The sequence below is a fragment of the Macrotis lagotis genome, chromosome 1 (genome assembly GCF_037893015.1).
Source record: "Macrotis lagotis isolate mMagLag1 chromosome 1, bilby.v1.9.chrom.fasta, whole genome shotgun sequence".
Taxonomy (NCBI): domain Eukaryota; kingdom Metazoa; phylum Chordata; class Mammalia; order Peramelemorphia; family Peramelidae; genus Macrotis; species Macrotis lagotis.
Window position 1 is genome coordinate 205,524,621 of NC_133658.1, and position 16,700 is coordinate 205,541,320.

At 34.7% G+C, this 16,700-nt stretch overlaps 1 protein-coding gene across 1 annotated transcript in view; it reads right to left on the reverse strand.

The window, feature by feature from the left end:
• MYT1L (myelin transcription factor 1 like) overlaps positions 1–13,620 on the reverse strand; it is a 268,994-nt gene extending 255,374 nt beyond the window's left edge. Inside the window, exons 1-3 of the mRNA XM_074209574.1 lie at positions 13,566–13,620; positions 13,353–13,386; positions 12,988–13,050 (exon numbers count right to left, since the gene is read on the reverse strand). Coding sequence (XP_074065675.1) covers positions 12,988–13,050; positions 13,353–13,386; positions 13,566–13,620 — 152 coding nt within the window. The remainder of the gene's footprint in view (positions 1–12,987; positions 13,051–13,352; positions 13,387–13,565) is intronic.
• Between the last annotated feature and the right edge of the window lie 3,080 nt (positions 13,621–16,700).

Genomic DNA, 16,700 nt, shown 5'->3' on the forward strand with positions numbered 1-16,700 from the left:
ATACAGTTCCCAATCCCATATATTTATGCATATATATATAAATATACACATATGGATAAATATACACACAATTATATATATATATATATATACATACATATATATGGATTGCAGTTCTTTCATTTTCAGTCATGTCTCACTGTTCACGTTCCATTTAAGATTTTCTTGGCAAAGAAATTGGAGTGGTTTGTATTTTTTTCTCTAGTTATGTCCCTCCAGGAATCCTGTCAAGAATCATTTGTAAATGTCTACTACAGAGGCATTTAGGTGGCTCAGTGAATAGAGCACTGGCCTTGGAGTCAAGACCTGAGTTCAAATTCAGACCTCAGATACTTTATACTTACTTGCTATGTGACCCTGGACAAGTCACTTAACCCTGATTATCTTGCAAAAAAAATAAATACCTACTATATACCAGACTCTATAAGAGATATCTAGTTATATCTACATCTATGCTGCTGCTTCTGCTGCTGTTTTACTTTGTTCTAGGGAGGTGATGTCATAGCATGTACATGAATCGAATTTGAGTGAGAAGGGTTCTGTGCTAAGCCAGCAGCTTTCATTGTCTCTTCTGGAGCCATCTGAGTTCAGTGGCCAGATGTGGATCAGGACAACTGGAGTTGGTCCAATCTACGAGGGATACACATATACATATGTGTGCCCACTTATATGTATATATTTAAAGAAAATAGAATGGAAACAGATCTAAGAAATCATATAGTATAATCTTATCTTATTGATGATGAAATTGAGGGACACAAAGATAAAATGACTTCCCACAGGTCATAAATGTAGCAGAGGGGTTTTGAGCCAGTTTAATACTAATTCCAAATCTAATACTCTTTCCACTGCCTCAGTGAACACACTTAAAATATATTTTTCTGGAACTGATTAAGTATATGTATGTGTGTATGCATGTGTGTCTGAAGTTTGTGGATATATGTACATGGGCATATAACATTCTTATCTATATTGTGCGAAGGGTTAAGATCTCTGATTTAATCAATATGGGGAATTCTCAGTATAGGAACCCCTCCTGATGCAGAAAAGCAAATTGGCAGCAATTTGAATCTTACAGTGTCTCCAGGGGCACTGAGAATTTAAACAGCTTTCTCAGGGCCACATATCTAGTAGGTGTCAGAGCCAGGGCTTAAGGCCAGATCTTCCTGATTTGATGTTTGGCATTCTATATTCTATACCATGCTGCTTTACCCAATTGTAATAGAATGTAAACAATTTAACATTATTTTACAAAGTTTTTCCTTAGAAAAACCTTTAATGGCTAACTATATTGCAGTTTAATACAATAGCAAAGGTTAGCTGGATTCAGTCTCAAAAGAACATGGTGGCTATAGATTGGATCCAAGTATTCATAGAATTAGCATAAACATGCCAAGGGGGAAATACTAACAACTAGGGAATCCACTTGATTGGGTTCTCCACTTCACACAAATGCCTTGGTGGCTCTTGAATTTCTGCACAGTGTGCAACCTTGCTCTGCTATCAAATTAATGTTAAAATATGTATGCCCTAACTTCTGATTTATAATATCAGTGACAAATAGTAAAAAGGACAGGCATGCCATAAAGTTTATGGATGGAGTGATGGCATGCACAATGATGTCTCATAAAGTATAAAGGGGGGGGAGTTATTTATTCTTCTGGATTCATGAACTAAAATACAGATAGACTGGCTGTGTGACTGCGTGCATGGAATTTTTCATAAATATCCCACAGTGCACCCTGTTGTACAGCAGCCATACATTAATTAGAGCATTCGGCAGACACTGCAATGTGTTACACTCACCCAAGTGAATCTTCATTTTTCACATGCAGGGGCTTACTAATTAAAATCAGCTTTGCAATTAAATGTGGAAAATTGTGTTAAACTTTCAAGCGTGGTTAAGAAAAAAATGTAATTATTTTTAGGGTATTTTATTTTGATGCAAATGAATTTTCCATCAAAGTGAAACTGGTAAAAGGAGGTATGAGGATCTCTCTCTCTCTCTCTCTCTCTCTCTCTCTCTCTCTCTCTCTCTCTCTCTCTCTCTCTCTCTCTCTCTCTCTCTTTTGTATTATAGATGCTCCTCTCAGTTGCAAGTTGCAATGCTCCCCTATATCTCTCTGCCAGTACCTGGCTCTGTTCCAATGCTTTTAGTGAGTGCTATCTGTCAAGGCATGAATAATACAGCCCCTAGGCTGTTGGCAGAATCCAAATGAGGCATACATCAGGAAGCAGGCACTCGGCTTCAACTCCAGAACATGCTCTTGTGAAGACAGGCAATTATTCACCCGAGGCTGCAGCCATGGCAATCATACTGGTGGGTGAAAAGGTATAGGAAATGAAAAAAGAATTTTTTTGAATAAGAAATATGGCACAAGCCAGAGAAGATTCAATAATTTTTGTAATAAGAGGGAAATCTATTTTCCTCCTATTTTAGTTTTAGAGTTTCATTTGAATTTTTGAGGGTTCATTTTTTCCCAAATGGGAAAAGGACTCACATAATATAACTGTGAAATCCAAACAAATTATTCAACTCCATAGTTGTTTCCTTTAATCCAGATGTAAAGTAAAGGATACTTTGAAAATTGCTAAAAAACCCACCAAAAATGAAACAAAACAAAATAGATTTTTAAAATTCTATGGTCAATAAAACAATAAATTATTTGGGGTAAAGGGAAAAACTCTACCCTCAGTGTAAGATGAACATAACTGAAATCTACAATAATAAAATATTTTCAGAGAAATATAAATACAGAAGATTCATTAAAAACCCTATGGAAATATGAATTACCTAATTTCCAATATCTTTACTGGATATCTTCTAATTTGAAGGGGAAAAAAGGCTTGCATAGAACTGCTGATGTGCAAAACATATTTCTCCTGATAGACATTTCTATTATCTTTTTGAGTGTGTATGTGTGAGTTTGGGGGCTAAATTAAAAAAAAAAAACTACTATTTAGAAAAAAGAGAAATCCAATTAATTTCTAACTTCCTGGGTAGAGTGTATAGGATAATTGCATGTGAATAAGAAATACGAGATTCTGCCATGTTTTAATTTGATTTTATTCTTTTCACAAAGGTATCAATGAATGATGATTATTTCCATTTTTTATTATTTTTTTCTTAGAAAGATTTAAAAATATAGAAATAATAATGAGATCATCTCCACTACAGTGTGACTAAGATCATAGGATGACAAATTTTGAATTAAGTAAGAATTTAGATATCATCTGTTTCTATAGACTTCAATTCACAGGTTAAGAAAGTGAGACCTGAAAAGGAGAATTGATTTGTTTGACTTATACAGCATTGAAGTAGAAAAACTGGGATAATGAGATGCTAAAAATCACCCATATGAAGTTTAGAGTTTCCTAACACCAATTTTCATTTAGACTTTTCTAAATCAAGTAATAAATTAGGAAGATAAATTGTAGTGGGGAATCTGTAAAAATAAGTCATTTTTTATCTAAGCCAAATGTTTCAGAGATATGGTTGTATAGAAAAGGCTTTTCCCTCACCAGTATGAGTATCAGCACCTTTATTGTTAGGAATTTACTGATTGAGCAGCTAAATGGCACAGTGGACAGAGTGCCAGTCCTGGAGTCAGAAAGACCTAAGCTCAAATCAAACCTAAGATACTACCAGTAGTGTAACCCTGGGCAAGTCATTTAATCCTGTTTGCCTCAGTTTCCTTATCTAGAAAACGAGCTAGAGAAGGAAATAGCAAATCACTCCAGTATCCTTTGCCAAGAAAACCCCAATGGATTTTTTGTGTAAAATGAAGAATGAGGAGGTGGGGTTGTTGTGAAGAAAGCACTGGATTTTGAGTAACTACTTTTGTCATTGTGGAATAATCACTTACTTTTTATGAACTTCAGTTTCCTTATCTGTTAAGCTGGATATCCTTTAACATCACTTCCAATTCAAGATTCTTTGACAAATCAACATTGCCTTTATCACCTTTCTGACACCTTCACCAGGAAATGAGTTGACAGTAAAACTCAGCAGTCAAAGGACAAGGACCAGATAATTGTTTAGGAGACCCCATCTTATTAAGTTCATTACTTTCTAGCCAATATCCCCTCTCTGTGAGAAATAGCCCCTATGAAATAAGGATGGAGGATGTATATTCCCATCTTTTAATAACAACCTTTCCCTCTTTTTTAAGAGTAGTTCGTATCAGCATATCAAATGCCTATAGAATACTGAGTAGGGGGACATGACTAGATGATCCATTCCTACCTATTCAACACCTACCAATATCCCCTGAAGAAAAGAACAAATATTAAATTCATCAACTGGCATTCTGATTACATATTTTGGAGAGTTTATTATTTATTAGTAAGATACTATGCCTTGTTTATAGTTATCAGCCCATAAAATATGTTTACTAAATATGAGTCCTTGATATGAATTGTAGGGAAATTCAAATTTCCATTGCCTCAAGGGTAGAAATCTTTAAGGCAGCAGATCTTACGTAATATTTACCAACAATTAATCTTAGCAAAACAAGAATAAATAGTCTCCTAATGGGAGAGGCGTCATGGGATAATGAAAAGACCATTGGATAGGTAATCAGAAAAGACATATCCCACTACTCATGTTAGCTGGGCAATGTTTTTCTTGTCTCTGAGCCTCAGGTTTTTTTAATCTAAAAAATTTGGACAAATGTCAAATCACCTTCTTTTTAGAATTGTAAAGAAAACTATATATGCATGCTTTTTATCATTATTGTGAAAGCAAAAATTTATTTACTTTTCTTCCGTACCATAGATTTAGGTACTTAACTTTAGGTTTAGACCTTTAAAGACTTGAAATGGTTATGTATATATACATTCAAATATATATATATATATATATATATATATATATATGCACACATTATATAAATGTATATGTGTAGCATATGAAACAGATGTCACTTTATCAAACATGTATTTTGTAGTATATTTTGAATAATTAACCTGATTATTTAATCAGACCAAAACTGCTATTAGCAATCTCTACCTTTCCTCACTCCTCCTGTCTACTAACAAGCAAACAAACCAATAAGAGCCTTGTATTTTTTTCAGCATCACAATATATCTTTGTTCAAAAAGAATGTGCTAATACAATTACATGATATTTTATAAGGATAAATAAATGAAAGTCCCATAATGGGATAAAAGGAATAAAAGAACTAGCCCAAGGACAAAATGAGGGAAAATGTGGTTTAATGCTAGTTCAGGTGAAAAATACCTAATTGTTTTGACACTATGCTTACTCTCTTCACTGGGTTTATATAACATGCTGTCTCTTGGTTCTCTTCTACTTCTTAAGTCTTTTTGGTTATAACTTTATCTAATTATGATAAATTTCATCGTTAGTGATCCCCTAGACTCTATCTTGGATCTTTTTGTCTTTTTCCTCTTTGTGATATCAATTCCCATGAGTTCAATGATCATTTCTAGGCAAATGATTCTCAGATTTATTTAACTCTAAATTCTATTCTGAAATCCTATTTCAAATATACAAACTACTTCTTGGGCCCTTAGAATGGGATTATCAGAGAAATCCAGGAATAGAACTCATTTTCTTCTCTAAAACTACCTCTGAACATCCCTGTTACTGTTGAGGGCACCATTATCCTTTCAGTCAGTCAGGGGAATTATGAGATTCTTTGTAACATCTTTTGACTCCTGACTTGTACTCACCTTACATATTCAATGTTGCCAAAGCTTGTCATTTTTACCTTTTCAACATGTCTCATATATGTTCTCTTCTTTCTATTAACTCAGGTGCCATGTACATCACCTCACTTTTGAAGAGTTGCAATAGTTTCATGGTTGGACTGCCTGCTCAAATATCTACCTTCTCAACCCATCCTCCATTCAACCAATAATGCAATTTTCCTAAATTGCAAATCTGATTATATCATCTCTCACCTCTATAACCTCTAGTGCTCCCTGTTACCTCCATGATCAAATGCAAATTCCTATTTTTAGCATTTAAAGATCTTAACAACTAGATGCTTTCCTATTTTCCCAATCTCATAATTTTACTCTATTTTACAATACAGACACAGCCAATCTGGGGTTCTCCATATGAGACACTAGTACTCCTGACTCTGTGCCTTTTTGTTAGTTGTCCTCATATTTCTTGAAATTTTCTCCCTCATCAACCTCACCTTCTGGCTCCCTTCAAGCCTCAGCTCCAATCCTATCTTCTGTAGGAGGCCTTTTCTTGTCCTGTTCCTCCTACTCCCACTTTTGTAATAAGACTACTTTCTATTTAAATTGTATAGACATTTCATAGATACTTATTATTCTTATTAATTGTCATTTTATCTCTCCACTTAGGATATAAATAATATGAAGATGGGGACCATGCTTTTGCCTTTCTTTGTATTGTATTGTAATTCAATAGCCTTATTTTAAGAATAATGTAAGGAGAAGGGAATTAACTTCCCCACATGTTAAAACATGGAAGGATATGTAACGCTCTGCATACTCTGACTCTAAAATTAGTGCTTTTTGCAGGCTCAATGTAATCCAAAAGTATGGAATGACATCTCCAAAAGCAAAGAACTAGGCTGCCTGGAGAGAGGTAATATCCAGAAAAATGGAGGTAATTATCCCACTTACCCTTCACACTGCCACCACCTGTCTGATCACACCTGAAATTTTATGTCCAGCACTCAAGGTGCCCTACAAATAACTGACTATTGACAGTCAATGAATTCAAGACCATGCCACAGAGAATTCAACAAATATGTATGTTTGTTTCTGTTTGACACTGGGTGGGGGTGGGGGGGAGTCGCAGACAAAAGATGAAACCGTTTTTGCTCTAAAGGAGTTGACATTCTACTCTGGGATACAATACTTTCTAGATAATTATAGGACAAATAAAATTGAGGATGGAAGAAGTACTAGAAATAAGGGTTAGATGCTGAGGAATATATTTACAGATGGGATGACACCTCAACTGAACAATGAAGGAAACTTGGGCAACTAGCAGAGTCAGATGGAACTGAGCTCAAATCTGACCTTGGATATTTCCTAATTATGTGGCCCTGGGCAAGTCATTTAACCCTCTTTGTCTCTATTTCCTTATCTGATGGAAAAGGCAAGCCACTCCAGTGTCTTTTTGCCAAGAAAACCTCAAATGTGGTCATGGACAATTGGGCATAACTAAAAAAAATGACTGAAGGACAAGTTTGGGGAATGTTAGGTAATTTCTCTGAATCATATAGTTTATGAAGGAGAATGGTAAAGTGAGAAGTTGATGAGAGTCAGATTGTGGAACATCTTAAATATGCTAAATAAGCTCATACTTTATCCTGGAAGCATCAGGGATCTGTTGAAGGTTTTTGAGCAGGGTATCAGAGAAGACTTAAGTGAGTCAGGAGAGCAGTCTTCAAGTATTGAAGGACTGTCATGTTTGAAAAGGGATTAGTCTTATTCTGCTCTAAGGCTTGGAGTTACAGAGAGGCAGCTTTTGGCTCTGTGGAAGGAAAAATTTTCAAAATATCAGACCTGTCAAAAAATGGAATGAGTTCTCTCCAGTGTGTCCACTGCACTTGAAATATTAAAAAAAAATTCTGATGACCACTTGTTATAGATGTACTTGTGGAGGCAATATGGCATCATGGCGAAAGCACTGATTGTATTTGGAATCAGAAAACTGAGTTTAAAATTATGGTCTTGATATTTATTCCATATGTGATCTTGAGCAAATTATTTTATCTCTCTGTGATACAGTTGTTCATCTGTAAAGTGGCAATAGTTATAGTTGTACTATTTAATACACAAATTTGTCAAGTGAAAGTTAAATGAAGTAAACTATATAAAATACTATCTCTATTAACTTTAGAATTAAAGGTCCTAGGTTAAAATTTTGATTTTGTGACTAGGTATTTTTCAAATTTGGACAATTTGCTTCCTTTTGCTTTGCCTCAGTTTCTTCAAATGGAAGAAACTTCAAAGGAAACTGGATTAGGTGAGTTTTATAAAATCTCAAGCTTTGAATCTATAATGTTAAGATCTAAGCCATCATCATTATGTTGTAGAGGGGATTTGGTAACTAGAATAAAAGTTAGATTAGATCATTTTTAAGATCCTTTTAATTTCTATTATTCTTTTAACTCAAAGTTAAATGATTATTTTGTATCATGTATCTGATTGGATATGATTTAATTTCTTTAGAAATGTCAGGATTTTTAAAAATGCAATTACAGATCTAATGGAATAATATTTAGATGAATCATTTACCTTTGAAATCAAGAGCTCATGAAAAGTAAAAGTGATATCTGAGCTCTGAGAACCTTGCTGTTCCCCCTCCTCTCCCAAATACCTGTTAAAGGACTTAATTTTTGTTTCAAAGTGAATTGAGTTGCTGAACCAAAATCTTCCTCAGTGTCACATTTTATTGTCAAGATGACTTTGGTCTCTTGGGGAAAATGCTGGGAGAGCCCAGGTTTTGGTAGATCCTGCCAACATAGAAAGGATAGTCCAGGAGATGAAGTGGATATCTCTTTTAACTGGGGATCAATTAGAAGATTGACTATCAGCTCATGAATACTATCTATTAAAGTGTAAAGTGATTGTGAAGTGCACTGGAACAGGAAGTAGCTACTCTAATAAAACATGGATATTTCAAGCATTAAAGTAAATTGATTTGCTTTATGAATTAATGTTAAGGAACATTATTAGCTTATTTGGAATTGATAAATTTTTAAAAATGAATTCAATGCTATATCTTTAAAAAGAAGGGGAGATGACAAAAGGGAAGGACAAATATTTAGAATCTTCAGTATTTTGTGACCCATAAATGAGAATGGCCCATAGAGAAGAAATGGCTTGACTAATGTCATTGACTTTCAATAGAAGAATCAATATGGAAACCCAGAGACTCTCCCTTCAAATCCAATGGTGTTTCTACACTATAAATGAAGCCTCTCTTTGCTCAAACATACTATTAAGTAAACATAATTTTTTCACCTTCTGTATATATAAATATAAAGATATCTGTATTTTATATATATATATATATATATATATATATATATATATATATATATATATGAAACATGTATATATCTATATCTATATCTATGTAGGTACACATACCCATGTATGCTGTTTGGTTATTTTTCAGTTGTGTCCAGTTTTCATGATTCCATACTAAAGTAGTTTTCCATTTCCTTCTTTTGCTCTGACAGATGAGGAACTTGGGCAAACATGATTAAATGACTTGCCCAGGGTCACACAAGTAGTAAATATCTGAAGCAGTATTGGAATTCATGAAGATGAGTGATTTCAGATACAGAACTCAAACCACTGCACTACTTAGGTGTCTGCCTCTCCTTCCCCTCCCCCCAAACATATAGTATTTATTAAAAGGACCCAAGAAGAAATAATGTATTTTTTTAGGTTTTTTTGCAAGGCAGTAGGGTTAAGTGGCTTGTCCAATGCCACACAATTAAGTAATTATTAATTGTCTGAAGCCGGATTTGAACTCAGGTACTAACTCAGGTACTCCTGACTCCAGGGCCAGTGCTCTCTCTATCCACTGTACCACCTAGCCAGCCCCAAAATCATGTATTCTTATAAGATAAAGTAAATAAGGGGTGGCTAGGTGGTGTAGTGGATAAAGCACTGGCCCTGGAGTCAGGAGTACCTGGGTTCAAATCCGGTCTCAGGCACTTAAATAATTACCTAGCTGTGTGGCCTTGGGCAAGTCATTTAACCTGTTTGCCTTGCACAAAAAAAAAGCTAAAAAAAGTTAAAGTAAATAATAATAAAAATATTTTAAAAATCCTTTAGAGGAATTAATGCAAATTCTCCTTCTGAAGAAAGAAAACAAAGTAAAATAATAGAATTCGTGATTTGTAAACCATCTTAAAGGTTATCAAGTATATTCTTTCATCTTATAGATAAGGGAACTGAATTTCATGTTGATGACCTAATTTGTGCCAAGAATCAAAGAATCAGGGCAGAAATGAGACTGGAACTCAGATTCTTTGATTTCCAAGAGCATGCCTTTTTAATTTTTTTTTTAAAGCAGGGCAAAATTTCTTTTGCATAGGTTTTTAAGAGAATTTCAGAAGTGAAGCTGTGTGTGTGAATTTTTTATTTTTTCTGTTTTAAATGTTTTATCCATTTTTTTTACATCACTTTGTAAAAAACCACCAGAATCCCTATCTTTCACCAAGTGCAATCTGGCTTCTTAATATATAGGTGACAATTAGTAAAACAAATCAAGACACTGCTCATGTCTCATTCCACACCCATAGTTTACCACTTATCCTTAGGCAAGTTTTACTTTTAGCCCTTGGAAGTCATGTTTGGTTACTCAAATCATGCTCTTTTCAATATACTTTAATGCATCTGTCACAATCTCTATTCAAATTAATCAGAAGTCTATTAATGGCATATAATTTGACTTATGTATTGACAATTAAGATAGCAAAAATAGAGAGAAACTTTAACAACTAAAAAAACGGGACTTTTTTTTGCATACATTTCTAAATTTACATGCATTTGTGAGTCCTCCTCAAGATTTCATCTAATTAGCAGGTCTAAGATTCAGGCTGTTCACATACTGACAAACCAGAATCATGCCTCAAAAGCAAGATACAGAATTACCATTTTATAAGTACACCTCAACTAATCTTCCTTATCCCTACTTTATTGATTGTGTTGTTCAATTGGAATAAGATGTTTATAAGATTTCATATATACCCAAGCTTTTACATACATCACTCAGATTAGATGTGCACACTCATAAATAGTATACAGTTTGGAAAAGAATGTATAAATGTTAAAAAATAGCAAATTGGAAACTATTTGTTGAATAAATTTTAGTTATAAAATAATTCAAATTATTCCTAATCAATAAAATATTTTCAATCAATTAAATATTAAATTATTTTTTATACACTGCTTTATTATTCAGCTATTGATTTTATGATGACTGGCCAAGAAAGTATAACAGGAAAACATACATCACTCATTAACTAGAAATCTTTGTATTCAGAAGGAAATATATAATGATACATTTTTCATTTATGTGAAAAATGTGATGTAGTCTCATAAAATTTAAACTCCTGATTTTAGTTACATTTTTTCTGGAAAATAAAAGTAAGTTATCTATTCTTTTATTCTTGTTAAATATAAACCATTGTATGATAAATCTGATTCATTTTCCTCCTAATGTAAAATTTTGTTACTTCCTTATAATATAGCATAGAATAATTAATCTGAATAATGAATAATTCTATACTTTAATCTACATGAAAGACAACCAAAATAATTATTTGCTGTCTGATACATTTCTGAAAAGGAAAGCTTATTTGATACTGAAATAAAGTTGCATTTTTATTTTTAGGTTGATAGACAACTCAAGTTTTCCTAAAAGTAAGGTAAATTGTGTATTACTAACCTAATCCATAGTGAATTTGTACTCTTCTATCATTTCATCTAAATGAGTATCTTGATATTGAAAGTTTCTTTCCTAAAGTCAATCAAGTTTTTTTTTTCCTTCACTTACAGTCTTTGAGAGTTGTTTGGAGGCACTGAGAGGCTCAGTGACTTACTCATAGTCTTGGTGACTACTCATAGTATATGATAAAGAGAAGATCTGAACTCAGATCTTTCTGACTTCAAGGACAGCCTTCTACCTACTATATCAGTTTTCTTGTTTTTTTCTTAACAGGCTAAAAATAAACATGCTTAAAATTAAATACAATTCCACAATAAATATCATGAGTTCCTGTTGATAGTAACACTGCTGCTATTTAATATTCTACACAAAATTTCATAGAAACGTGGTGTTCAACCATATTCTTTTTTTTTTTTTTTTTTTAGGTTTTTGCAAGGCAAACAGGGTTAAGTGCCTTGCCCAAGGCCACACAGCTAGGTAATTATTAAGTGTCTGAGGCAGGATTTGAACTCAGGTATTCCTGACTCCAGGGCCAGTGCTCTATCCACTGTGCCACCTAGCCACCCCCTCAACCATATTCTTTCCTGTGAAATGTTTTCAACCATCATAACCAAAGTTTCAATACTGAGGGCTAACAGAAGACAGTTATAGTTTTCTCCAGAGAATACTGTACTGTAGCATTTCATATATCTGCCCCGACCCCATCTTGAGTAAAGAGACACAGAAAGATAAGAATGCTGTATGATTTTTGGCTACAGTTAGATAATATGTAATTTGATTTTGTCATCTTATTCCCAATAATAATCTAAACACATTCTTTTCATGTGGGCCTCTGCAGTTCATTTCCATTGAGGAGCTAGAATAACACTCTTTATGAGCATAATATAATCATTTGGATCTCCAAGTCTCATTATCAGTGATCTGTCTCAGACTTTGACCTTTGAGGCTAACCTTAACACATGACTGCTTCCACTCCAAAAGCCTGTATTTTGTTTCCTGATATCAACTATGTTAAATGACAGAAGTCATAGTAGCACAAGAATGTCACTGAGGTCACATTTTAATTTGCCATTCATGATTTACAGACCTACCATGATGAAAATGAGAAAAAAAATAGAAGGAAGAAAGAAGAGTTTTCAGTGGAGTGGTGAGAGATGGTGGATCATTTTAACATGACATTCAAATGATAATCATTTACACACTGGCAAAAAAATATACATCAAAATGGGTTAGGGTGTCTCTCTACATATGTGTGTATGTGACTTCTGATTAATCCAAACTTGTGCTGACTTTTGTATTATTATGACTCTATGTCTTGCAGAGATGATCAGGTAGGCTCATATTCTAAACAACACTCGCTTAACTGTGTGTGAGACAATAGAGGGAATTTCAAAGGGAAAGAGGAAGAGGGGAAAATACAAAAGCAAAACAAATGTATTGTTTCCCAAGAAGGTTCAACCAGTCATTTTGATCATTTGGTTCAGGTCATTGAACAAGGACACCAAAGACAAGGTGGTTATCAAACCCTTCCAGTTACGTTGTGGAAAGAACATCAGTATTACCTTCTGTGTCTTGCATATTTGCCACTAACGTGACCGCTACCATCACAGCCAGGAGTAGGGCAGCTGAAAAGAGGAAGAGAATTAATTACAGAGATGTTGTGTGCTGCTGAGAGATTATACTAAAAGCAGGCAGTGGGTTTTGCTGAGAAGGAGGGCAACAAAGACAGAAAGAGAGAAATCAAATAACTGAAGGGGAAAAAAAAGAGGGGGATGCTTTTTATTAGCAAGTCTCAGGGGAATTAATTTCATCAGTGCAGCAGGGCATGAGCAAAGCACCAATGAACTTGAAAGTGCATTATACCCATTAAAAGGCATGAATTTTCTAAATTGCTAATGGGGATACATTTTACACTCAGAGCACTAACCTGAACAGCTCCTGTATGGCTGGTTCCACGGGAACTGCAGAAAGATGGAAAATATATAAAAATTTATCATCTATTACAAGTATCCCTCTTCTAGATAAAATTACCGAAAAGGTTGTGTAAAAGCAGGGGTCAGAATGAATTGTGCAAAGCGATTCTGGAGGATGAAGGTCACCCTGAGAGGGAGCCTCCAGTGATTTAGTGAAGCAGACGTACCTCGAACCCCTTTGGAGCGTGTGCGGTGGCGTTTCTCGTCGGCATCCACCTCCATCTGGGAATAGATTAGCAGGCAGTCAATGTTCTTATCCTGCATGCACAGACTATCAATGCACTGAGTGGTACTGGCTCCCTCACCATTTATTGACAATATTTTAATTCCATTTTATTCTGCAAAGTCAAGTCCCAGGGAGGGGTGGGGTGGGAGGGGGAGTTGAAGAGTGAATTTTAGGAAACCCAGATACATTATTTAATGGCTATCCTCCCCTCCCCCCACTCCCCAGACCCCCAAGTCCCAACATAGGTAACTTTTAATCCACAGACTTGCACCTTTCATTAAAAAAATGAAAATGCATTGTATTGCCCACTCTTTAAATAGTTTTTTCTTACAAGACATCTGAGGTTACTGTGAGATATACTTTGGAATGTGTTCATCACTCAGATTTAACAATCTATGAGTTGGAAAAGAAGTCAGAAGCTCATTAGTTCAATCTGTAACTGAATGGGAATTTTCTCTCCATCATCCTAGCCCCTCCCCCTTCATGGGGATCTTTAAAATAAGGACCTGAACAGGTTGGCAGTTGCATGTATGCCTACTCTTACATATCTGTAGCTAAGGTCAAAGGAGAGAATTCTTACATAACAAGATCACTAGATGAGAAGTTTAAAAAAGAGATTTAAAAAAATATCTAGAGATACATTTCCCTAAAATAGAAGAGTGTGGAATGACAAAATATGAACAAAACCAAAAGCAAATAGGAGGGAGGAAGAGGAAGAGATGGGAAAAGAGAGTGGGGGGAGACAGACAGACAGATACAGAGACACACACACAAAGACAGACAGAGACAGATGCAGAGAGACAGAGAGAGATTAAGAGAGAGGGACACAAGGAAGAAGATATGGATGGGAGGTAAAGGGAGAGGGAGAAAGGAAGAGAGGGAGAAAGTGGGAGAGAGGAAGACAGAAGAAGGAAAGGATGAGAAGCAGAATACAGGGAGCAAAAAATAGAGAGAGAGAGGAGGGGAAAGGAGGGAGAGGGAGAGAGAGAAGATATCTCTTATAATTGAACTATGTTTCTTAGTTTTCATTCATACTGATAAATCAGATCTGTTTGTTTGAAAAGATCTGGAAACTTCATCATTGTTATATAACATGTGTGTGATAAATAGTTTTATGATGTATTAATAATTAAATAATAGCAGATCTACCTAGCAACTTTTATGGAGAACCTTACTTATTATATTGGAGAGGCCAATAAGTGATCAACCTCTGAAATGACAGCTCATTTCTATACCATGAATATGACTTCAGTTCTCTGAACTGAGATTTCTCTTCCCTGTCCATGTGTCCATATTCAGAATGAATGAAAATTTCAGGTACTGACACATATAGTTCACTATATTCCTTAAAGCAATAGAATAACAGATTTATTGGGCTAGTTGGGTTCTCATAGACAGTCTCAACAATTATATCAATCATTTTTGATGAATAAGTCATTATATTCAGAGCCTGCTAGGGGGTCATCACTATGCCTGGTTCTTTGGATACAAATTGAAAAACAAAACAACTCCTGCTTTCAAGCAGCTTACATTCTATATATAGAAGAATTCTGTGTTGTGGCCTAAATAATATGAACATATCTCAAAGGCAGGACATATCTTCTCTTCTACCATACTATTTTACAAAAAATAATCAATCAATACCAATAGTCACCCACTCCCTCATTTCTATAATTTTTTTGTGATTTTTTTCAATTTATTTATTAAGGATATAAATCATGAAGAGTATGGAATGACAAAATAGGAACAAAAACAAAAGCAAATAGGAGGGAGGGAGGAAGGAGGAAAAGGAGTGCAGGGAGGGGAAGAGAGGGAGAGAGATACAGGAAGGGAAAAGAAGAGATGGATGGAGAGAGAGGGAGAGATTTTTTGTTTCATGTATATATATCAAGGGTATAAATCATAAAGTGTGGAATGACAAAAATGGCAACAAAAACAAAATCAAATAGGAGAGAGGGCGGGAAAAAGGAGTGGAGGGAGAAGAAGAGAGGGGTAGAGAGGGAGAGAGAGATATTGGGAGGGAGAAAAAAGATGCATGGAGGGGAAGGCAGAGGGAAAAAGAAAGGAAGACTTTCTTAGATGATTTTCTATAGCAGATGACATCTTTTAGAAATGATTTTTAAAGTGCTAATAAGCCTTTCTCAATTCTGAACTGAGTTGGGGGAGCTATTTTTAACCAATCTGTATCATTGTACAGTATTTGCTTTACAGTCAACTTCTAGTTATTTAGGGAAAGACAGTCATGGGGATGGGATAACCAGAAAAAAATCCAATAGGCATACACATAAAATATTCATGGACATAATCTTTTGACCTAATTTTAACCAGTAGCTTTCACTTTGTCCTCATCCACTACCATGTCACTTCACTCCTTACTAGCTTGCTAAAAAGAGGCAAAGTTGATTAATTTAGGTTTCACTATTTTGAAGATATTAAGAAAAAGTGAAATGACTTAACATTGGGCAGAAAAGGGTCTAAATGTTTATTGGATAATTGAAGAATTGGTGTACTCTGTATTATGAGTTTCTAGATACCAGCTTCAATATATAATCATCTTGGCATGGAATAGATTCAGTCTTAAACCTTTTGCTTTCATATGCGTATCCCTGAGGGAAAGACTTTCAAGTTGTGACATTCAAAAGGTTCAAGAGACATAATTTCTGGGTACTATAATTATTTTATTAATAATGATAACATATTTATTAATAAAAGAATAGTCACTTGGCTGTCTTTCTCTTAGACCAAAGACAATCATGGTGGTGGATCATGGTTTATATTCCCCTTGGAACTTGAGGGTGGCAATCAACTCTGATTGGTTAACAATTAATGAAAGAGGAAATATTACAATAAGAGGTTGAACCTATTTAAATGAACTTTGATCATGTCATTTACTTCTAAATTACACCTTTCTTTGGGCAATCTATTCAAAAAATTCATCCCCTACTCAAGTCTAAACAGAAAAGGGAGTTTCACCTTAGATTAGAAGTCTGATCTTGTTGGATTTAGTAGCAACACCCACAATGAGGAGAATGTTAATCTTATTTTCCATCAGCCCTGTCCTTGAGAGACTAGATAA